This window comes from Eubalaena glacialis, chromosome 8, assembly GCF_028564815.1.
Source record: "Eubalaena glacialis isolate mEubGla1 chromosome 8, mEubGla1.1.hap2.+ XY, whole genome shotgun sequence".
Classification (NCBI taxonomy): Eukaryota; Metazoa; Chordata; class Mammalia; order Artiodactyla; family Balaenidae; genus Eubalaena; species Eubalaena glacialis.
In genome coordinates this window covers 111,219,894-111,243,472 of record NC_083723.1, presented here as the reverse complement: position 1 = coordinate 111,243,472, position 23,579 = coordinate 111,219,894, and the positions used below count along the sequence as shown (strand labels likewise).

General features: G+C 37.3%; 1 protein-coding gene and 1 pseudogene across 1 annotated transcript in view; one reads left to right on the top strand and one right to left on the bottom strand.

Moving 5' to 3' along the window:
* Positions 1-23,579, bottom strand: part of NUP205 (nucleoporin 205) — an 82,630-nt gene that overhangs the window by 18,021 nt on the left and 41,030 nt on the right. The window contains exons 24-35 of the mRNA XM_061198768.1: positions 20,212-20,361; positions 19,569-19,640; positions 19,050-19,207; positions 18,453-18,533; positions 17,482-17,673; positions 16,387-16,654; positions 16,195-16,293; positions 6,870-7,018; positions 5,743-5,934; positions 4,727-4,848; positions 3,058-3,196; positions 898-1,024 (exon numbers count right to left, since the gene is read on the bottom strand). Coding sequence (XP_061054751.1) covers positions 898-1,024; positions 3,058-3,196; positions 4,727-4,848; positions 5,743-5,934; positions 6,870-7,018; positions 16,195-16,293; positions 16,387-16,654; positions 17,482-17,673; positions 18,453-18,533; positions 19,050-19,207; positions 19,569-19,640; positions 20,212-20,361 — 1,749 coding nt within the window. The remainder of the gene's footprint in view (positions 1-897; positions 1,025-3,057; positions 3,197-4,726; positions 4,849-5,742; positions 5,935-6,869; positions 7,019-16,194; positions 16,294-16,386; positions 16,655-17,481; positions 17,674-18,452; positions 18,534-19,049; positions 19,208-19,568; positions 19,641-20,211; positions 20,362-23,579) is intronic.
* LOC133096477 (ras-related C3 botulinum toxin substrate 1-like) lies at positions 20,668-21,245 on the top strand (annotated as a pseudogene).

The window sequence follows — 23,579 nt, the reverse complement described above, 5'->3', positions numbered from 1 at the left end:
TCTAAAACTGCATGTAAAAGGTATCCCATTCTCGTAAATTACCTCTGTATGTCTGTTTCACTCCACCGCCCCTCCACCCCACTAATACATACATATACATAGAGCAATGTTTGAAAAGCTACTTACCAATGTTAACATTTGATAATTTCTAGATAGTGGGATTTGAGTGTTAATTATTTTCTTGAACTTTTTGAATTTTTTATACTGACCATATATCACTTTTATAAACATATTACTTCAAATAAAGGCAGTTAAGGGGACTTCCCTGGTGGTCCAGTGGTTAAAAATCCGCCTTCCGATGCAGGGGACGCAGCTTCAGTCCCTGGTCGGGGAACTAAGACCCCACATGCCGCGGGGCAACTAAGCCCGTGTGCCGCAGCAGGGGACCCCACGTACTGCAACAAAGATCCTGCGTGCCGCGACTAAGACCCGACGCAGCCAAAAATAAAATAAATAAATAAATAGATTTTTTTTTTAAAAAAAAAAAGGCAGTTAATGAATTTTCTTCTTTCTTTTTTATTGATATATAGTTGATTATAATATTATATAAGTCACAGGTGTACAATATAGTGATATGCAATTTTTTTTTTTTTGGTCAGTCCCAAACTCCCTAACTATCCCTCCCCCCACCCTTTCCCCCTGGTAACTACAGGTTTGTTCTCTGAGTCTGAGTTTGTTTCTGTTTTGTAAATAAGTTCATTTGTATCTTTTTTTTTTTTTAGATTCCGCATAAAAGTGATATCATATGATTAAAAAAAAAAAAAAAGGCAGTTAACTCTGTTAGTTCCAATCTCAAATAAGTCATATATAGCTGCAAAGTAATAATAACCTCATTCTATTAAGTGTATGTCAGTCTGTAAAGCACTGGTAAAAATCCATTCAACATAATCAACTCACCAGGAAGTGCTGCTTTACTTATAATTCCTGTCAGCAGAGCCAATTCCTGCAAAGACCCAGCACTAACATCCTGACAGCGCAGGATTGCTTGTATGGTATCAGAATGAGAAATGAGAAACTGCAACACCTAAGACGAAGAAAAGGAGGGGAAATGGAAAAACAGAGGTGGAAGAGTAGAAAATTGTATTATAAATTTATATCCATCTGTTTAATAACATTGAAGCAAGTAATTTAATGTAATGAATATCAGATAAGCAGTTGTCTTTTGCATTTACGTAATTTATTTCTTCAAGAAGCAAACATCTAACTAAATTTCATAAGAAAGCTAAAGATAAGGATTATTTCAAAGTTTAGAGATTAATACACTTAGAAGCTACTATAGAAGAGTATAATATAACTTGGAACTACTGTATGAAAACCATTATTTGACCGTTATATTTTTAATTTTTGTCTAAATGGAACTAGAACATGAATTTAAAATGAGTGTGTACAAAAATGACTTACTGGGACTTCCCTGGTGACTCAGTGCTTAAGAATCCGCCTGCCAATGCAGGGGACATGAGTTCGAGCCCTGGTCTGGGAAGATCCTACATGCCGCAGAGCAACTAAGCCCGTGTGCCACAGCTACTGAGCCTGCGCTCTAGAGCCCATGAGCCACAACTACTGAGCCCGCGAGCCACAACCGCTGAAGCCCGTGCGCCTAGAGCCCATGCTCTGCAACGAGAAGCCCCTGCAATGAGAAGCCCACACACCACAACAAAGAGTAGCCCCCGCTCGCCACAACTAGAGAAAGCCCGTGCACAGCAACGAAGACCCAATGCAGCCAAAAATAAATAAATAAATAAATTTATTTATTTATTTTAAAAAAATGACTTACTGAATTCAAGTTTGCTCTGTGAAAGTCTGACTAGTGTGACATGGGGACAATCACATAAAAGCTTTTGTCTAACTCTCCTTTTGATATGATGAAAATAAATGAGATACAAATCTTGACCTCCAAACTCTGCCCTTTCAGCTTAGCATTTTACAGTGTACCATCAGAGAAGACTCTACTCATTTTCACATTCAAACATCTTCTTAACTAGATTATAGATGCCCTGAAGGCAGGGACTACACCACAACTGGCTGAACATTTGAATCTCTCAGGAACTGTGCCCCTTTTATTTTTTAATACAGATTCCTGGCCTCAGCCCATCATTGTTGGACATGAAACTCAGTAATCTGCATTTTTTAAAGAAGCTCTTCAGTTAATTCCGCTACGCTCAGTATAAGACTGGCCTTGTATCACAATGTCCCACTTCTACTAAAAAACCTTAATCTTGAGAAAGTAGAAGACAAAGTTTCTGAGTGTTAAAGAACTGACTCAAAGGCCGCATATGAAAGGGGTAGAATGTCACCTAGACTAATGCAATATAAAATCAGGTACCACACTAGAAACAGCAGCATTCTATCTTGGGAAGGTATGCCTGAAGACTGATGGCAGGGAAAGCAGATAAAATCACCATAAATTATTAGGATGTGTCCTAATTCCTGAGGGTATCGTAATAATAGAGCAACACAATAAAAAACTGCAGATTCTTAGTGATAAGCCTAATTAATCAGTGAAAGGTTAAATTGTATATTGCATTATTAGTCTAAGAAACAAACATATTTTTGAAGATTTCACTGAAAAGCATTGAAAATAAAACTAATTTATAGTGTTTGAAGGAAAAATATTTTATTAGAAACTCACTTATTTAAATTACTCATTCTTTAAATATCACAACTAAATGTGGCATTATCATCTATCTTTTGTATTTTCTGCAAGGTCTAATAAAGGAACAGCATTCTCTAATAAAAATACCTGGTTAAATTACATTTTAGAAGCCAGCTTATTTCTATCACAATAACTGCTTCCTTTTGCAGAACAACAAATTTAGATCTCTTGCCTTCCATCTCACTATTCTATTAATTAGCTGTGGTGTTTCAGTCAAACAAGAGTACAAAAACAGACCAATGAAGTTCAGAGCAAAGTGCAAGGGGTCTATTTGCAATACCCAGCTCTGCCACGAACAGAACGATTAAGGTAAATTCACGTTAAGCGTTCTATGCCTAGGGCTTCTGCGTTTGTAAAATAAAGGTTTTGCACTTGATGATTTCTACACTAAGGATTCCTCTTACCTGCCCTGCTGCCTGCAAGTGCTGGGCCATACTAGACGTGAGGATGACCTGGCACAAGCGGAGAGCTGGAAGCAGAATCTGGCGGTACCGGTCCACTGGAGTAGGGATGAACACTGGGGCATCTCTCAGGACAAACATGCTTGATTCACATCCAGTGAACAAGGAGAGAGCAACAGTCCAACAGTTAAAACAGTCCCCAACCATCTCCATGGCAAACAATCACAGGTGGCTAATTAAGATGTGAAGCTACTAATGAGGACTCTGTATCCCAGAGGTACAGTTAGTGAAAACAGTTATCTGAATTTTTTAAAATCTTTGTAAAGAATATTTGCATAAATTTGAAAAGACAGTGCTAAAATTCCCCAAACATACTTATTCTACTCTAAATGTTCCCTTGGGCCACAGAGACTATGTGTGAGAAACAGACAGAAACAAAAGTTACTCTCCCCAAATTTCCCTCTTGTACACCCATAGCCAAAAATGAATCTACATTGTCCATTATATAAAATAAAACAAGATTTTAAAAATTAAAATGAGATTGTAAAATCACTTAACCTTTAAGATTAGGTCTCAGAACATTGTATTAATAAACTATTATTTATTGTAAATATTTCTATTTAAATTTTTGAACAAAAAAAATGGTTGCCTGTTGAAGAGAAAAGAATGAAAGCAGAATATGGAAATAATAAGAAATAACAGAAAGGCTTTCCAAAGACAGGCAATAATAATATGCCATGAACTGAGGAATACAATTTACTCAATCCTCTTCACCTAAGGTGAAAGTAATAACTCTCATGTTTAAAACCTTAGAAAGTGATATTAAAAACATTTTCTTTTCTAGAAGTAAAATATTTCTATAGTTAAGCCTGAAAAACTCAAACATACAATTTGGTAATGGATCTTTTGAAGAAAATTACTCAACTGACCTAAATGTTATTTAACAGTAGGAGGGTATGCTATAGGCCCTAACAATGCTGCAGCCATGTAGACAAAAAAGAAAAAATTCATATTCAAACTCAACTGAGAAATCTGCTAGAAAGTTTGAAACTTAAAATAATTTCACTTGAAGCTTTCAAATTAGCAAGCAGTTGGTAAAATGTTAAAATGAGAAAAATATAAAATACTATTCAAGTCATCAAGAAAAGAAAACCCACAACAAATTATAATTTCATTATAATACTTTAAAAGACCAGTATAACTGAAAATATGTACTTCTACTAAACAGAACAATAAAGTTGGGAAGAAAAACGTCTAACAAAATGCTCTCCCATTTCCCTCTTACGTTACTGCTCTAAAATGGAAAGCACTAGGTCCCTACCCACTTTTACCCTTATTAGCAACTTTCATTTATTAGTTAATGGCAGGGGTATATGACCAAACAAAACCATCAAGATGAGAGTACTGCTCCAACAGAATTATAAACGGCAAAATTATGTTTGAAATTTTTTTTTCCTTAATAATCCTTTACTGGTAACTTTAAAAAAAAGCGGCAGGGTGGTGGGGATGGTGGTGTGATGAATTGGGCAATTGGGATTGACATGTATACACTGATGTGTATAAAATTGATGACTAATAAGAATCTGCTGTATAAAAAAATAAATAAAATTAAATTAAAAAATTTAAAAAAAAACCATTTAAAAAAAAAAAAGAAATTGATATGGATGCTTACCCCTGTGGGTCCATTTCTGGGCGCATGTCATAGACTTGGCATTGTGCCAGTCTCACAATCACCCCAGACCTCAGCAGCTCTAAAGCGCCCTGTTGTATCTTGGCCACTCTTGTGAGAAATGCCTAAGAAGTTATGAAACAAAAATCATCAGTACAGAGATCATAGCCAAGGGTCTCACATTAAAATGAGACTTTCTCATAGCACATTTCTGATCTGTAATCATTGGTGAAGAGAAATTCTGAGCTAGCTAGGAAGGGGCATATTATACCACCTTAACCATAGGATTTTTATGAGGAGTAAATGGCACAGCATATCTGAAGTGCTACATACGCCTTGCATGGATTAAGCATTCAACTAAATCATCATGTGGGCTTATGGAGGGCAGGGAAGATTGTTTTGCTCACAGCTGTATCTCTACTACCTAGTGCCATACCTGGCATGTAACAGATATTTAATAAATACTTGTTGAATAAATGAAGGAAGGAGGGAAAACAGAATTAATGAAGAATCTAAGACTTTAGTGCTTCTCTTATTGTGACATTTGTGGTATTTTTAAGCAGGAGGAAACAGAAATTAAAACAGATTTGGAGGAAAGGAAATGAATTATATATACTGTATTGAAAAATCCTGTGTTTAAAGTAGAACCAGCACATCTACACTGGAATTTCAACAGGCAACTAACAGTCTGATTTTCGTTGCAGAAGGACATTTTTGCTCACTCTTCTCCTCATAGACCACTGGGTGTCATGTCGCTTTGCCACCACCAGCAATCGAAGTGAGTAAGCAGCAGTCTCAGTACCCAACTAACCCTCTCAGGACCATTTCAACTCAACTTTGGCATGCTCAGAAGATACAGTTCTAGCACATGTCCCCAAATTTAAAACTCCTTAGAAATGATGACAGTTTGTATAATAGAAACATGCAAAATGTAGGCCACGTTAATTTTCTTTAATATATCCTTAACCCCAAGAGGAAATGACCTGTTGATCTAACTTCAAGTGAATATAAAGCCTTACCATTTTGGATTCGTAAGTATAAAGGGCTTTTAAAAGGGGAGGTTGTGGAGTGAGTAAGCTCTGCAAAGTATGGTCATCTTCTACCAAGCTGTCCACAAGCACCTTCAAATAGCCACTGTTAGAAAGATACAGAAGCCACTGCTGCTGCTTATCTACGGAGACAATCCGATCAAGTAGAGCCAGTGCCAGCATCTGACGGAAGAACAGATCAAAGTCCAAAATGTGGAGATGGCTACCAAAATCAACAACAGTAACTCCCTTTATCTGGAAATGTTTAAAAGTTTTCTTACAAGGAGAATGGTTGCCTGCAATACAATTCTCTCTCTCTCATTTTTTTTTTTTTGAGAAAAATGTATGTATGTATCCAGAATCTTGACTTATTAATAAAAGAAAAAATTTCAGGGTAAAGTTATATTTCTGAAACAAAACCTAACACATTAAAATAATGGCATTAAATATATTTTAGCAAAATCTAAACATTACTTGTTGGAGGAAAGGGATTTTTAAAAATAGTTTTTTCCCTCCCAATTGTAAAGTTTCACATGCTCCTTGTAGAAAACAGAAAACTATACAGAAAATACATTATCTGATAAACACAGATTACTTTGTTCTATGTCTTCCCAAATTTTTTTTAACATAATTGAGAGCGTACTACATGATTCAAATGCTATGTAATTTTCCACCAGCAGGAAATTATCTTCTCACTGTATTATCACCAGTATGACATAATATTTTAAAGATATATAAATGCAAATACTCCTTGAAAAAGCAGAGGAAGATACATTCAGTATAAAAGCTACGTATCCAGCATTCTCTTATGCCAAGATCTTGATTAACCAGCATCTCTGCTGGTTAATTTCTACCAGTGTAAGGCAAATCTCAAAGTTAGCAAAAAGATTATTCTGAGGGTACAGTCTGAACTAATAAAGGATTCTGAACATAAGTAAACAAAACATATGAATGAACAAAACAGAAATTCCAAATTATAGTAAATAAGAAAATTCACTAAAATATATTACAGAAAATAATTCCCAATATATAACATACATTTGAAAAGCTGATCCAGTTTATGCCTTAATAAGTCAAAATATCTATCCAATTATAATACTAAGCAGGAGTTACTGTACCCTTCCAATCTCATGACCATCACAAGCATCTCGACAGACCACTTCCATGAGGGCAGCACCATAGCTCTCAATGATGGCTATGTTTTCTCGCTGTAATTTACTAAACACATCTTCAGGGGCGGTCAGCCTTTCCCACATGGTTTTCTTGGCTAAAGGGTTACAATAGAAGACATATAAAACACTCCAGCAAAAAGCAGTTTGGTAACAGAGTAACTACACCTCATACATGATGACAACAGAAAAATCCTTCCATTATTACCTGCACACAAAGACCCATCAACCGATGAGTCTAGGCAGGTAAACTTTAAGAACACAATGCACTATTCCATGAATGTACACTGAGATAACAATGGTATTAGGAAAAGGATAAACTATCCTTAAAGAAATAAAAATGAATTATGAAACCCCAGGAGAAACATTCCTGTATTTATTTCACTAATCAATCTGGTTTTATCTTTTATTGAGATCTATGAGAATTTTGCTACAAAGGAGCAGGTACAAAGTAGACAAAGATCTGCTTCCAAAAAACAGATATTTTATTCTTTTATATTTTTTAATTGAAATATTCATTAAAAAGAAAACGTATACTCATTATGAAGATAATTTAAATTAATTTAATTTAATTTAATTCAAGGAACACCGAAAGATAGGATCATATGCTTTACATAGATTCCTGTAAACCTTTTAGAAAAGTTTCATAAATACACTACATAAAGCAATAATCTGTATTTGAAACTAATCTTATAACTTTTCCCCAACTAGTACATGGTAGCAGTTTTTTTTTTTTAACATCTTTATTGGAGTATAATTGCTTTACATTGGTGTGTTAGTTGCTGCCATATAACAAAGTGAATCAGCTATACGTATACATATATCCCCATATCTCTTCCCTCTTGTGTCTTCCTCCCTCCCACCCTCCCTATCCCACCCCTCTAGGTGGTCACAAAGCACTGAGCTGATCTCCCCGTGCTATGCGGTTGCTCCCCACTAGCTAACTATTTTACATTTGGTAGTGTATATATGTCAATGGTAGCAGTTTTTAAACTGAGGAAAGATTCTCAAGACAGGGTGATCAGAATGGAGGACAAAACAAAGCAGGTTTAACCATGAAAAATAAAAGTAACACACAATGTGGCCTATATTCCACTATAAAGTTTGCAGCAGTCAAACCTTCAGAGTTTTAATGATATTTTCTCCCTAAAATATCTTTACCACTACTTTGATTTTATTTTAGTCATATTTAATTTCCAATAGTGTCAAAGCAGGGTATGAGATTATTAATTTTCTCAACTGTGTCACTTCCTTCGGTCACCGGGTCCCATCTACTTCTCTATTTCACCTCCCTCCACTCTCCACCTCCACCCCGACGCTGCCGCCACACTAGCCCTCAAATTCAGCACTTCCTTCAGTCCCAGGATCTTCGCACTAGCTGTTCTTTATATTCTTCCCCAGATCTTAGCATGGCTGCCTCCTCTTCATCATTCCAGCCTCTATCAAATATCACTTCCTCAGCTACATCCAGCTTCCCTCCTCCTCCCACCCCACACACAATATATCACAGTACTATTTTATCTTCTCCACAGTACTTATTTATCAGATTTACTCAAATTATGTTATTTTTTAGTTTCCATGCTTGTATCTCTGTCTCCTCACATCGAATGTACGCTTATTAACAACGAGAGTCTGTCTTGTCTACCACTGTTTCTCCAGAATTTAGCACAGTGTCTAGCACATAGTAGAAGCTCCAATATTAATTACTGATTGATTGACAGCTTAAAGGCAAGTTTAGAAACTTTGCTCCAGGGATGCCACCCGATGCTCTCAGGGTGGGGTACCACGGTGGGTGGGTTTTCAGGAACCCAGCCTGAGGAGCTACGGCATCTCCTCTTCTGTTTTATGCATAGGATTGCCACAAAATTATCTGAATAAAGGCTTTGGACAAAAGTCTGAAAGCCACTACTTTATAGGTTTAACATTTTTTAGCCATGAATTCCTTAGTTCAAACATTGTGGTTGAAATGAGGGTAGAGAGATGCTGGCACATCACTCTAGAGGCTCTTCCACATACCCCTGCAAGAACCCTAGGGCTTCACAATGAAATCTGAAAAACAATGGCTTGCAGAAGACCAGTTAAGTATCAAAGAAATATTTGATTTCAGTTTTCAAACTATGAATAGATCTCAAAGTTCCAATATTACTACTGACAGAACTACTTAGAAATAAGAAAAATCTAATTCTACAGTTTAATTAGACCTTTCTTTAAACCGGACTCATAGACAGAGAACAGACTTGTGATTGCCAAGGGGGGTGGGAGGTGGGGGAGCGATGGAATGGGAGTTTGGGGTTAGCAGATGCAAACTATTACATATATAGAATGGATAACAACAAAGTCCTACTGTATAGCACAGGGAACTCTATTCAATATCCTGGGATAAACCATAATGGAAAAGAATTTTTTTTAAAAAAGAGTCCTTTCTTTAAAATCCTCATTTTTTTTTTTGGCCGTACCGCGCGGCATGCAGGATCTTACTTAGTTCCCCAACCAGGAATCGAACCCACGCCCCATGCAGTGGAAGCCCGGAGTTTTAACCACTGGACCACCAGGGAAGTCCCTAAAATCCTCACTTTTTTAGGGAATTCTCAGGCGGTCCAGTGGTTAGGACTCCGAGCTTTCAATGCCAGTAGTTAGGACTCCACGCTTTCACTGCTGAGGGTCCGGGTTCAGTCCCTGGTTGGGGAACTAAGATCCCACAAGCCATGTGGCACAGCCAAAAAAAAAAAAAAAAAAAAATCCTAATTTTTTAGGGGATAAATTAATTCATTAGAAACCACCAAGATGATTTCTTCTACTTCAATCTGTCCCTTCTTCCAACATACCATATAAACCACTGCCACACAAACTTCCCTAAATACCAACTTCTTCATATCAAATTAATCCCCTGCTTATGGCTAAGACATCCTCCTGGTTCTTTATTCCCTCCTAGTTTGGGCCTTGCCTGAAAAGCCCTCCATTTATTCTTATGTAAATGCAACCCCACCAGAAAAGTCCAGCAAAACTCTCGATTTCCTTTCTCTTCTTAACTCTTATAAAACTTGTAATTTATACTTGGGGTTGGCAAACTAAGGCTCATGGGCAAAACGTGATCTCCCACTTGTTTTTGTAAATAAAATTTTAATGCAACATAGCATACGTCTCTGGCTTCTTTTGCACAATAATGGCAGAGTTGAGTAGTTGCAACAGAGAACATATGGCTTGCAAAGCCTGAATTAGTTATTATCTGGCCCTGTACAGAAAAAGCTTGCTGGCATCTGGTCTATATCATCCAATTTAAGGCTTATTGTTTTATAAACACATATATTGCCATTTTTACTAGGATAAAAGATTTTATGAAAGCAAGAACCCAATTAATGTTTCCTGCTTCCTGGAACAACTAAAAATAATCAACCACCAAATGATTACTGATTTTTGTTTGTATTGTAAAAAGGGGAAATAATCTAAATGTCCAAAAATGGGTAGGCTAAATAAATTATGGTACATCCATAAGTGGCAAAATCTATACAGGTATTAAAAATGTTACTTAATGAGGCAGGAAAAGCTGATAAAATACTAAATAGAGAGAAAAGGGAAGATTTAAATCAATAAAAAAAGATGGCTGGCTATAACCAAAATGTCGTGATAGTTATCTTAGAAGGGTAAAATGTGTGACTTTTCCTTTTGTTTATTAGTATGTTCTAAATTTCCTATAATCAATATTTATTTTTAAATAAAAAAATAAAAGCTAAAAGATATTTTTTAAATATCTGATTATGAATTTTTAGTCAGGTTCTAAGGTTCTAGGACCTGACTCAGGTTGTAAAAAAAATAAAAGGAGTGGTGAGAAATGTACATCTAAATTCACATCAAGCATAAAGCCTGCACCCACTACACACATATATATAGCTATAGCTGGTATTTTTATTTTTATTTTTTTATTTTTATTTTTTGGCCACACCATGCAGCATGCAGGATCTTAGTTCCCCGACCAGGGATGGAACCCACATCCTCGGCAGTGAAAGTGCAGCGTCCTAACCACTGGACTGCCAGGGAATTCCTGTAGCTGGTACTGTATTTTTAAGTCACTTATTGGAGTCGGATTCACAAGAACAGAGTTAACAACAGGCAAGATGCTCTATGAAATCCTTTTGGTCCCACTACTTTATAACTAAAATCAGAGGTGTACTTGTACTATAATTCTAGATCATACTAACACCTAGACCATAAAAACTGAAAATCTCATGATAGGATTCTAAAAAATTTAATAATGGCAAGAGATTATCTTTTCTAATCTCTTTTAAAAAGATGATTGGATATTATGGTTTCATAAACAAAGAACAACAGGAATATTCTTGATCAAAAGTCGCAATAGCCCAGAAGAATTATGAGATCAGAAAATTCCTCATTCTTATTATAATTCCTAATTCTTATTTATAAATAAAAGATACTACCGAATACCATTAACTTGTCAAACTTAAAAAGAAAAGACAGTTTAGAAGAAAATAGAACATATGAGAAAAACTTATAATAAAAGTGCTTAAAATTACAATTTAAACAATTTCAAAATTAAGAATTCAAACTGACATCTTCCGTACAACTATATCAATCAACTATAAAGTTGAATGATAAGCTCCTAGAAAATGGAAAGTTAAAAATGAATCTGTTTTAAAAGCAATATAATCCATTTTACTGAAATTACAACAAAACATTCAAACAGGGCTAATCTCACAGAAATAAAAGGAGGATGCACTATATCCTCTACACTGAGGTGTTAGCATAACTTTATAGGTTGGCTTTATAAGCTTTTATTGAAAACATTAATCTGATTTAAAATATGCTGAAAAGTGTATATCTCTGTCATTATCAATCTGTTTTTAAATGTGAAATATTTTTATAATACTAGAGCTTAAGGAACAGATCAATAGAGAAATTAAGAACATAATAATTGGGGTTCATATTAAACATTTAGGCTCTGGTCAAATTATCCACTTTTTCTTTCTAGTGGTCACTGGTAGAAAAGAGAGAGAAAAAAAAAAGGTGAAAAAAATACAAAGAGATATATTTATGATGTCAATGGCTGTCAACTAAGCCCCAGGAATTACATATGCAAAAGCAATGTCTGATTTGAACTACACTGTTCTTAATTAAGGAAACATATAAGATCCTCCAAATAATTTTATCAAAAAAATATTGGGTTGGCCAAAAGGTTCATTTGGGTTTTTCTCTATCATCTTACAGAAAAACCCAAATGAACTTTTGGGCCAACCCAATATATGTTTTGGTTCCTCCCCAGATCTACTGCATTGCCAGCTCAAAGTGATAGGATCCACCCATATGGATTTTCAGAAAATTAACTATATGCTTAAGAGATGTCTGAATTTCCTTTTCCCTAAACTGCTCATATCCTTTGCCCATTTTTCTGTTGGGTTATTGATTTGTAGATGCTCTTTATTTATTAGAAATTAGTCATTTGTGATATGAGCTACAAATACATTGCTGATACTGAATTCTAATTCTCAGATCTGTCAAAAAGAAGCAAGTCACTTAGCCTCTCTAAGTCAGATTCCTTTTATACCAAACAGGGAAAATGGCTGCCCAGTATTCAGTACATATGTTTATGTAAAAATAAAGAAAAAGTGGTATAAAAAATAAGTATATAAACATTAAAAATTCAGTTTTTGTTTTAAAACAACAGAAAGTAGGTACACTGGCACAAAAGTAAGTGCTCAATAAATATTTATTAAATTTAATATTTCTAATTTGAAAATTAAAAACACTAGTATCTAGGGAATAAAGTACTTTGCTATCCATCTAAAACAAGTCAAAATAAGCAGTAATTATGACTAAGAAAAAAAAGCTACTTAAGGGATAAAATTGCTCTAAAAATAGATCATTTGATGGGAGAAAATATTTGCAAATGAAGCAACTGACAAAGGATTAATCTCCAAGATTTACAAGCAGCTCATGCAGCTCAATAACAAAAAAACAAACAACCCAATCCAAAAATGGGCAGAAGACCTAAATAGACATTTCTCCAAAGAAGATATACAGATTGCCAACAGACACATGAAAGAATGCTCAACATCATTAATCATTAGAGAAATGCAAATCAAAACTACAGTGAGGTATCATCTCACACCGGTCAGAATGGCCATCATCAAAAAATCTAGAAACAATAAATGCTGGAGAGGGTGTGGAGAAAAGGGAACACTCTTGCACTGTTGGTGGGAATGTAAATTGATACAGCCACTATGGAGAACAGTATGGAGGTTCCTTAAAAAACTAAAAATAGAACTACCATACGACCCAGCAATCCCACTACTGGGCATATACCCTGAGAAAACCATAATTTAGAAAGAGTCATGTACCAAAATATTCATTGCAGCTCTGTTTACAATAGCCAGGACATGGAAGCAACCTAGGTGTCCATCATCGGATGAATGGATAAAGAAGATGTGGCACATATATACAATGGAATATTACTCAGCCATAAAAAGAAATGAAATGGAGGTGTTTGTAATGAGGTGGATGGAGTTAGAGTCTGTCATACAGAGTGAAGTAAGTCAGAAAGAGAAAAAGAAATACAGTATGCTAACACATATATATGGAATCTAAGGGAAAAAAAAAAAAAAAGGTCATGAAGAACCTAGTGGCAAGATGGGAATAAAGATACAGACCTACTAGAGAATGGACTTGAGGATATGGGGAGGGGGAGGGGTGAGATGTGACAGGGTGAGAGAGTGTCATGGACATATATACACTACCAAATGTAAAATAGCTAGCTAGTGGGAAGCAGCCGCATAGCACAGGGAGATCAGCTTGGTGCTTTGTGACCACCTAGAGGGGTGGGATAGGGAGGGTGGGAGGGAGGGAGATGCAAGAGGGAAGAGATATGGGAACATATGTATATGTATAACTGATTCACTTTGCTATAAAGCAGAAGCTAACACACCATTGTAAAGCAATTATACTTCAATAAAGATGTTTAAAAAAAAAAAATAGATCATTTGAAAATTAAAAACAAAGGAGAGCAACTTCCCTGGTGGCACAGTGGTTAAGACTCCATGCTCCCAGTGCAGGGGGCCCAGGTTCGATCTCTGGTCAGGGAACCAGATCCCACATGCATGCCACAACTAAGGAGCCGGCGAGCCACAGCTAAGACCCGGAACAACCAAAATGAGAAAAATAAAAATAAATAATAATAATAAAAAGATAACAGATTTTTAAAAAAAGGAGAATCTTCTTTTATGGTCACACTGCTTTTACCACATCTTGATAATGACTTCTTATAAAGCACGTTGTAGAGCTCCACCTAGTGGTTAAGTGGTGATTTTTGCCAATTCAACTAAATACAACGTTAAAAAATTTTTTTAGTCAAGAGGAAAATGCGGGAGGTGTGTTGGCGGATTATCTCTCGTAAAAAAAACTCCTATTTGTTTAAAAAGTTTCTCTGAACTATTACTTTTAACAACCTTAAAAATATTTTTGTGCATTATTTATGCTGGTAGGAAATTCCTATAAATACATCATTTGGCTCTTATTACATTCTAAGGGAGATATTATACAAAAATATATAGCCAGTAATGAATAATATGACATAATCTAAGTCTTACACACAGAGTGGTTTTTAAGAATCTGTGGACAGGACTTCCCTGGCGGCGCAGTGGTTAAGAATCCGCCTGCTAATGCAGGGGACACGGGTTCGAGCCCTGGTCCGGGAAGATACCACATGCCGCAGAGCAACTAAACCTGTGTGCCACAACTACTGAGCCTGTGCTCTAGAGCCCGCGTGCCACAACTACTGAAGCCCGCGTGCCTAGAGCCCGTGCTCCGCAACAAGAGAAGCCACCGCAATGAGAAGCCCACGCACCGCAACAAAGAGTAGCCCCCGCTCGCTCCAACTAGAGAAAGCCCACGCGCAGCAACAAAGACCCAACGCAACCAAAAACAGATAAATAAATTTATATAAAAAAAAAAGAATCTGTGTACAAAATAACAAATACTCATTAAGGTTCTCAGAAAGCACAAGGAGCCCATTATGAGAAGGTACTTATGACAAGTTCTTAAATAGCAGAGTAACTCTGGCAAACAGTATTATACGCTGGTCTCCTGAATAGTTAAAAACATTTTTCACATTTGGCGATGAAAGAATCCATATTATTAACTCTTATTTAAAAATGCTAACTATATGGGAATTCTTTGGCAGTCCAGTGGTTAGGACTCCGCGCTCTCCCTACCAAGGGCCTGGGTTCAATCCCTGGTTGGGGAACTAAGATCCCACAAGCTGAGCGGCGCAGCCAAAAAAAGAAAAAAGAAAGAAAAAAAGCTAACTATAGTTTACAAAGTTGATTTATCATTGTTTTAAATACACAGATCTTGGGCTTCCCTGGTGGCTCAGTGGTTAAGAATCTGCCTGTCGATGCAGAGGACACGGGTTCGAGCCCTGGTCTGGGAGGATTCCACATGCCGCGGAGCGACTAAGCCCGTGAGCCACAACTACTGAGCCTGCGCGTCTGGAGCCTGTGCTCCGCAACGGGAGAGGCCGCAACAGTGAGAGGCCCACGCACCGCAATGAAGAGTGGTGGCCCCCGCTCGCCGCAACTGGAGAAAGTCCTCGCACAGAAACGAAGACCCAACACAGCAAAAATAAATAAATAAATAAATTTATAAATACACAGATCTTTTGACCAAGAAATTCTACTCCTTGGAATTTATCCAAGAAAAAATTCACATTAGTACAAAAAGACATATGTATGCTACTGATGAGAATTTAAACTGGTAGAAGGCCATTTGGTAGAATCTATTAAAATAAAAATGTGCACCCTCTTTCACATGGAAATTCCACCATGAAGTATCCTTCTTGAGAAATATATAGGCATATAAAAGAATATTTGATGCAGCTTTTTTGTGATAGTAAAAAACTAGAAACAATTTAAACACTTATGAATAAGGCAAATGGTTAAACAAATGGTACTTCTATACTATGGAATAACAGAGCTATTTTAAAAGATATGTACTGTATGTATTGTTCAATGGGACCAGAGGTGAGTGGGAGTTACAAAAATATATAAGCTAAAGTAGTATTTGAGGGTCTGTGTTTATACTACTTTTGTACTATTGTCACAATTTTAGAAAACTAAACATTCTTCCTTGACTTTAGAGCAAGCACTTTGATTCCGTAAAGACTCATTTATTATAGCTTTGCTGAGCCAAAAGATGAAAAGGTGATTTTTTTTTTTTAATTTAAAGTAACCAACCTCTAAAAACAGAAAAGACAGAAATCTAATTCTACCTGCTTCTAAGGTGTCTGGTTCATCCGGTCTCTGGGCAATCTGTAAGTAATAAAGCAGAGAGCCATACAGATGTGTCCTCACTCGCTGGAATCCGCCACCTAGGAAAATACAGCAGCGTAAAAACCTTTTTTCAAATTAAGTTAAAACAAATACAGAGGGTTGTAAGTTATAGGAAATTTAGATGAAAAAACCTGTCTTCAAAATGAAGTCTAACAGTTTCTTCAATATGATATGAAGCGAAGAATCTCCAATAGAAGCAAACCCCACCACTGCATTCTCTGCGGGCGGAGGTGAGGTGCAAGAGTTATCAAGCACAAAAGCATAATGAGCCTCTCCGGGTCCCAAGACTACTGGTTGCTTCTGTTCTGTGCGAACGGCTTGGCTTAGGTGAGCGGTCAGGGTGAACACAGCACCTGCTACCACTGGCATTAACTCCTGTGCTGCTTCATCATCCAGTATCTTAAAGCAGAAAGACAAATCAGAGTGAGCACCCTGCTTTCAGCTACAGTCATTAACATGTCTTATACATTTAGCTTTTCAACTACCATAAGAATATAAGAATGGGCTTCCCTGGTGGCACAGTGGTTAAGAATCTGCCTGCCAATGCCGGGGACGCGGGTTTGAGCCCTGGTCTGGGAAGATCCCACATGCCGCGGAGCAGCTGGGCCCGTGAGCCACAATTACTGAGCCTGCGCATCTGGAGCCTGTGCTCCGCAACAAGAGAGGCCGCGATAGTGAGAGGCCCGCGCACTGCGATGAAGAGTGGCCCCCACTTGCCACAACTAGAGAAAGCCCTCACACAGAAACGAAGACCTGACACAGCCATAAATAAAATAAATAAATAAAATTAAAAAAAAAAAAAAAAAAGAATGTAAGAATGGAACTGTATTGTTCAAACACAGTAGAAGCTAATACACAAAAAGAAATTTAAATAGAATGCTGGGTAACACGTTCTTAACCAGAAGGGAGCCCTATCAGAATTCCCTAGAGGTTTTTCATGGAAATTAACATAATGGCCTCACCACTAGAGTCTCCCATTCAGTAGGTCTAGGGTAAGATGTGCCATGTAGATTTTTAAAAAGCTTCCTAGAAAATTCTGATACACACTCTGGTTGAGAACCGTTACTGTACAGAGTTAATACCTTTCTCAAGGAAAGTCTTAACACTGGCATTGCACAACTCTATTTACTCCAAATGGAAAATGGGAAAAAAGGAGTGGCAAACTATATGTTTAAATGATATAAATATTCGTTTGGCAGTATAAAGTAACTTATGAAGCATGTCACCTTATCATGCACATCTTGTAAAATATCACGAATAATCAGTTGTCGATCCTCTGCCTGAATGAGGTCCTGAGGGCAAGCTGTCAGTATAATTTCTACCAGCTGCCTCCAAGACTCCAGAGCATGCCGTTTTGCATGAAGACACTGCAACAATTTGTTTCTTCCTACCACGTACTGAAGTATAGTGCTGATTTCCTAAAGCCACAGAAATTGAATTGCAAGGTTAACACACAGGCAAATAACGTCTTTCAACCAACAGGTTCCTATTTTTAACACTGTCAGTTAATCCGAAAACATTTATAGTATACTCCGGAAACCTTCCACATGCTTACAAGTCAGCAGATAACTTTTCACATTATACTGGTAGCCAGAGCTATGAAAAATAATAAATAAGGCTGTGTGTGTGTGCACGCACGCGCGCGTGTGTGTGTAAGGCAGGGGGCAGAGGTGATGTGGGTGGAAATGAGTTTTTAACCCCATCTTCTCTTTTCTTGCAACTGTCTAGTTATACTTACTCCGGAACACTAGAGTTCCCTAAAACCCAAGTTCAATGGCATGTTTCCTTGATGTGTCTTTTATTTCTTTGCCTCTTGCTTTGGCCTCACCAACTGTGTTTCCATGAATGTGGTTCTTCCCACTTGCTCTCTTACCCATATCTCCCCATTTGTGGTGACAAATGACTCCTTCCTCGCTGATAGGGAGCATGTGAACTCTATTACACAATATGAAAAGGTTACAAAATCCTCAACTAGCTTAGCAGAAAAGATGTCATTTGTTCTGGCATCCAGACATTAACTACAGTTCAGCTTTTAACAGTCACAAAGTCAAAAGTGAAAGATACCATTAAAATTTAACTTTTAAGTAGTTTACTAATGATGAACTAGAAGTCAATTCACTGTTTTGTCTTCTAACTGGCAATTTAAGTAGTTAAGTAGTTAAAAGGTTAAAACTAACATATACTCAACAGGGCTTACCTCCATTAGTAGAGGTCTCTGTCCTATGGCTGCCATACCCTGAAGGGCATTTACTTCGGCTACAAGAACTCTATGAAGAAGCTATATAATTGAGAAATGAGAGAAAAATAAGACCATTTCAGACACTGGTAGAACAATAACCTAGCAATTACTCTAAACTGCCCTAGACGGAAAAGTTTCAGATACCTTTATATATAATCTAATAGTGGCACTGTCCAGTTTCTGTCAAAAACAGTGTATCCCTCACATGCCGGAGAGTGGTACCAAAGAGCATCTGTGGCAGGAAAGTTAGTGGAACTGCACGGGATAGCTTCTTGCTACTAGTGAGGTGATTACCATTTACCTGGTAGAGAGTTAAATAGGTAAAACCACTCCATAGTTATAGCTGGGTAGCATGACTACTAAGAGGAAGGTGATAGGGAACCTTTGTAGAGGCAAAATTAGTGTGGCCTATTCAGTTTTCTTTCCTGACTGTTTGAAAAGTGAAAACCAGTCCAATAAACCAATATCTCTATCAGAAAATAAAAAGTTATTTTTTCCTTAACGACTCAAAGTCTGAACCACTTGATACTGCACATGCTCTAAAGCAACGCTCACCTTGACATTGCAGACTGTCTGTCCCCGTAAATTCTTGTGTTCACAGTTAGCAATAACTTGTTCAATCTGGGCCCGATCAAAGAAATCCAATTGCAAAGGCTCGGGGATCTCCTGACTGAAGTCAATGGAGTCGAGAATACTGAGAATTTTTCGACGTACTAGAAATAATAAAAAGTAGTTCTATTTTACTTGGGACACTGAACAGAAGAGCTAACCACTGTACTCAGCTCACCCTCAAAGACAGTGCTATGTTCAGAAAGGACATCAGTCTGGAAATTGAAGACTGTGTTGAAATCTAAATTGGATTTTATTTCTAATACATTCATTTGCAAAAATATTGTTTTCCCATCCTATCATCTTAGTTACAAAAAAAATTTTTTTTGATGACAAGCAATCCTTTATATAGCTTTTCTACATCAGTTCAGAATTTGCAGATACAGGCATTAATTACCTCTTGAAATTTTATGCAATTTAATATAAACGTATCTACAAATTTATTACAAATTCAAAGGGCTTTACCTTTTGTAGCAGTGTCAAAGTGCAGGAACCCAGAGACAGACCTATTTTCATCTTCTATTCCTCCTTCCCCATCTGTTGGAGCATCAGTAATAATAGATCAGAAAAAGAACAACACACTTATAAAATTTATTTGGAAATAACAAACACAAGGTATTTTATTTCTATGTCACTGTTTCTAGGTCAAAGAGCCCCTTGCAAATGGATAATTAAAATGCAAAGATGATGAGGACTTATCAACAACATTCATCTAATTCTTTCCGTCTCTATGAGATCCACTTCACAATTGTAGAGAGCATAATCAGAACCCCAAAAGAGGCAGGACCCAATCATGCCAGTGAGATGATTAGGAAAGCTTATGCTTAATTTGCATGCAAAATACGTATTAGAGTATCTTGGGTCATGCTGGCTCAGTGTGACAAACTCCACTGTGTATCTGTGTCTATGAATACAGAAAAATGTGAATGCTCCAAACAATAATAAAATGGCAATTATGGGTGATTTTGTGTTTTAAGGAAAAGAATTCTAAAGGCAGAAAGAACTTGTTTGGCCTACAATCACATACTAACCATAAGATTCAGATCTGTGCTTGCATTCACACAGACCAGTCAGCAGCATAACAATACAAATGCCAACACATGTTCACCTGAGTATGGTTTCACTGGCATGTCATCCAGTAGGAGGTGAAGGAGCCTCTGGGTGTGTGACCGTTGGCGATTCAGAGAAGTCACCCTTAGTTCTATCGAGGCAGTCTTCATCAGCCATGACATTTGGTTCAGCATAGATATTTCATATTCTGGAATTGAAATATGAATGTTTAGTTTCCCAGTATAATAACACAAGATCAGAACAGACCTAATATCCATAACTCACCAGATATTTTCCCATGTAACATAGCCAATAATTTATGAAAATTGGCACCATAATAATTTATCGCTCTAGAAAATTAAAAAAGAAAAAAACAGATGCCAAGGGAGAAAAAATAAACTAGTATATGTGTATGAAAGGTGAGCAAAAGCAATTGAAGAACAAAAGAGAATCAAGTTTCTGTCAACAGAATAATTTCACACAGACGTAGAGGATTCTGAGTCGACCATAACAGATGCAGGCCATCAAGTGTGTGGTGGTGGGAGATGGCGCTGTAGGTAAAACTTGCCTCCTCATCAGTTACACGACCAATGCCTTTCCTGGAGAGTATACCCCACTGTCTTTGACAACTATTCTGCCAATGTTATGGCGGATGGAAAACTGGTGAATCTGGGCTTGTGGGATACAGCTGGACAAGATGATTATGACCTATTACGCCCCCTATCCTATCCACAAACAGATGGATTCTTAATTTGCTTTTCTCTTGTGAGTCCTGCATCGTTTGAAAATGTTCGTGCAAAGTGGTACCCTGAAGTGTGACACCACTGTCCCAACACTCCTATCATCCTGGTGGGGACGAAACTTGATCTGAGGGATGATAAAGACACGATTGAGAAACTGAAGGAGAAGAAGCTGACACCCATCACCTACCCGCAGGGCTTGGCCATGGCCAAGGAGATCGGTGCCATCAAATGCCGGGAGTGCTCGGCGCTCATGCAGCGAGGCCTCAAGACAGCTTTCGATGAAGCTATCTGGGCAGTTCTCTGCCCACCTCCCGTCAAGCAGAGAAAGAGAAAATGCCTGCTGTTGTGAATGTTTGGGGCCCTCCTGCCTGTCCCGTCCCCCAGGACCCTTTGTACGCTTTGCTCAAACGGTGGAGACTTTGCACTCAATGCCAAGTTTTTGTTACAGATTAGTTTTTCCATAAAACCATTTTGAACCAATCAGTAATTTCCAAGTTTTGTTGGTTTAAAGTGTAAGAGTTCAAACTTCCACATTCTATTAAAGTTTAGCCCTAAAATGACAAGCTTCCTTAAAGCTTTATTTTTCAAAGCCCCTATTCTCGCTCAGATTAAGAGTTGCCAAAATACCTTGTGAACCAAGTTGCACTGCGGGGCTAAGAACACTAACCACTAAACTGTTTAAAGACTTTTGCTTGGAAGAGACTGTAGCTTCTGAGGCAGGAGACGCAGACGCTCGCTAATGAGTTTCAGACGTGAAGAGCAGTACAGCCTCCTTCCTGAAACGCTGTCATTTAATGCATCCTGATTGACCAGCCCATGTTCACTACCTAACATTGTACTTTACATCATAATGAATGAATGTAACAGCTCGGCTCTTTGGATCAATCTTTTTGATTTCACAGTGAGATTTCTAGAACAAATTAGTGTATTAGCCTTTGCGAGATTTTGAACAGAGCTCTTACTCCCGTGCTCCCTCCGATGAAGCATTCTGCTCTGGCCGTGGGTGCGCTGGGTGGCATGTGTGGAACACTTGAGATCAGAGGATGAAGACAGTATTTTAACAAAATATGGAGATTAATTTACACTACATTGTATACGTAATAATTAAACTTTTAAAAGTGTCACAGGTAAAAGTTTTAAAAGGTTAATTTCTGTCAAATGCAGTAGATGATGAAGAAAGGTCAGTATTATCAGTAAGTGTTTTCTTAAGCTTTTCCTTTTCCTTAAACCTGCCTATCCCTCCTGAAATTGGGCATTTAATGCATCTTTGACCTGGTCATTCTCATACTTGCAAACTTAGTAAGTGCTTTTCTTATAGAACCCCCCCCTTTTTTTTTTTTACAAATTTATTTATTTTATTTATTTATTTTTGGCTGCATTGGTTCTTCATTGCTGCTTGTGGGCTTTCTATAGTTGCGGCGAGTGGGATCTACTCTTTGTTGCGGTGCGCAGGCTTCTCATTGCAGTGGCTTCTCCCGTTGCGGAGCACGGGCTCTAGGCACGCGGGCCCAGCAGTTGTGGCTTGTGGGCTCTAGAGTGCAGGCTCAGTAGTCGTGGTGCACGGGCTTAGTTGCTCTGTGGCATGTGGGATCTTCCCAGACCAGGGGTTGAACCCATGTCCCCTGCATTGGCAGGTGGACTCTTAACCACTGCGCCACCAGGGAAGCCCCTAGAACCCCTTCTTAATGAGCAATATGCCTCCTTGTATTATAAAATCTTTCTGAATATGCATTAGAAAAATTTTTTTGTAGATTAGTAAAAGTGCATTCCTGTTTTCATGTTACTTTATTCAAAGCCAATAAGTGCTTTCCTTGGTTTCTAGTAACTAGGTATAAAAATCATGTGTTACAGCTTTACAGTTTTTAAAATACTTTAGACATTCTTAAACTGTAAACCTTGCCAGATCACCGACACTGCACCTGGACTAATAACACTGACCCCCCACCGCTTGCCTCACTGAGTGCACACACGCTTCCTGTCCTTGCCCGAACGATGTTCCTTGGGGTCTGTGAGGTTCTGTCAACCCTGTGCTCATGCTAACGAAGTTCTGCACAACTTACCCACTGGCAAGAATATGAGCTTGGACCTTTCAACCACTAGAACAAAATTTTTTAAGCTGACAATTGCAGAATGGTGGAGTGTTTTTACATTGATCTTTTGCTAATGCGATTAGCAGTATGTTTTGCATGTATGACTTAATAAATCCTTGAATCATGAAAATAAAAAAGAAAACCCAAGTAATTCTCAAATATTTAACTTGTTTAAAAAAAAAAAACACTATCATAAAATTTGATTCTTATTTCAGAAAACAAATACATTTTTAAAAACTAAAATAAATCTAAATTGCATAATTTTATGATGTCTTGAGATTATGAAGGACATTTGGTCTAATATATAATTAGGACTGGGAATCTCTTATACAATAGAAGTTTTTGAATCCAATATTATTTCCATATGCCTGACTTTGAAGTCCTAAATTATGACAGTTTTATAAATATAAAATTCACCAAACACTACTACTACTGCTAGTAATAATGATTACAAGCAAAGCTAGATCAATTTTTTTTAAGTACAAAGCATAATAGGCAAGATATTAACTGTTTTTTTCTAATTAGGTATTAAAAAGGGTTTCTTAAAAACTTTCTTATAAACAAAATCTTAGGGTTAAAAATAAAATACACTT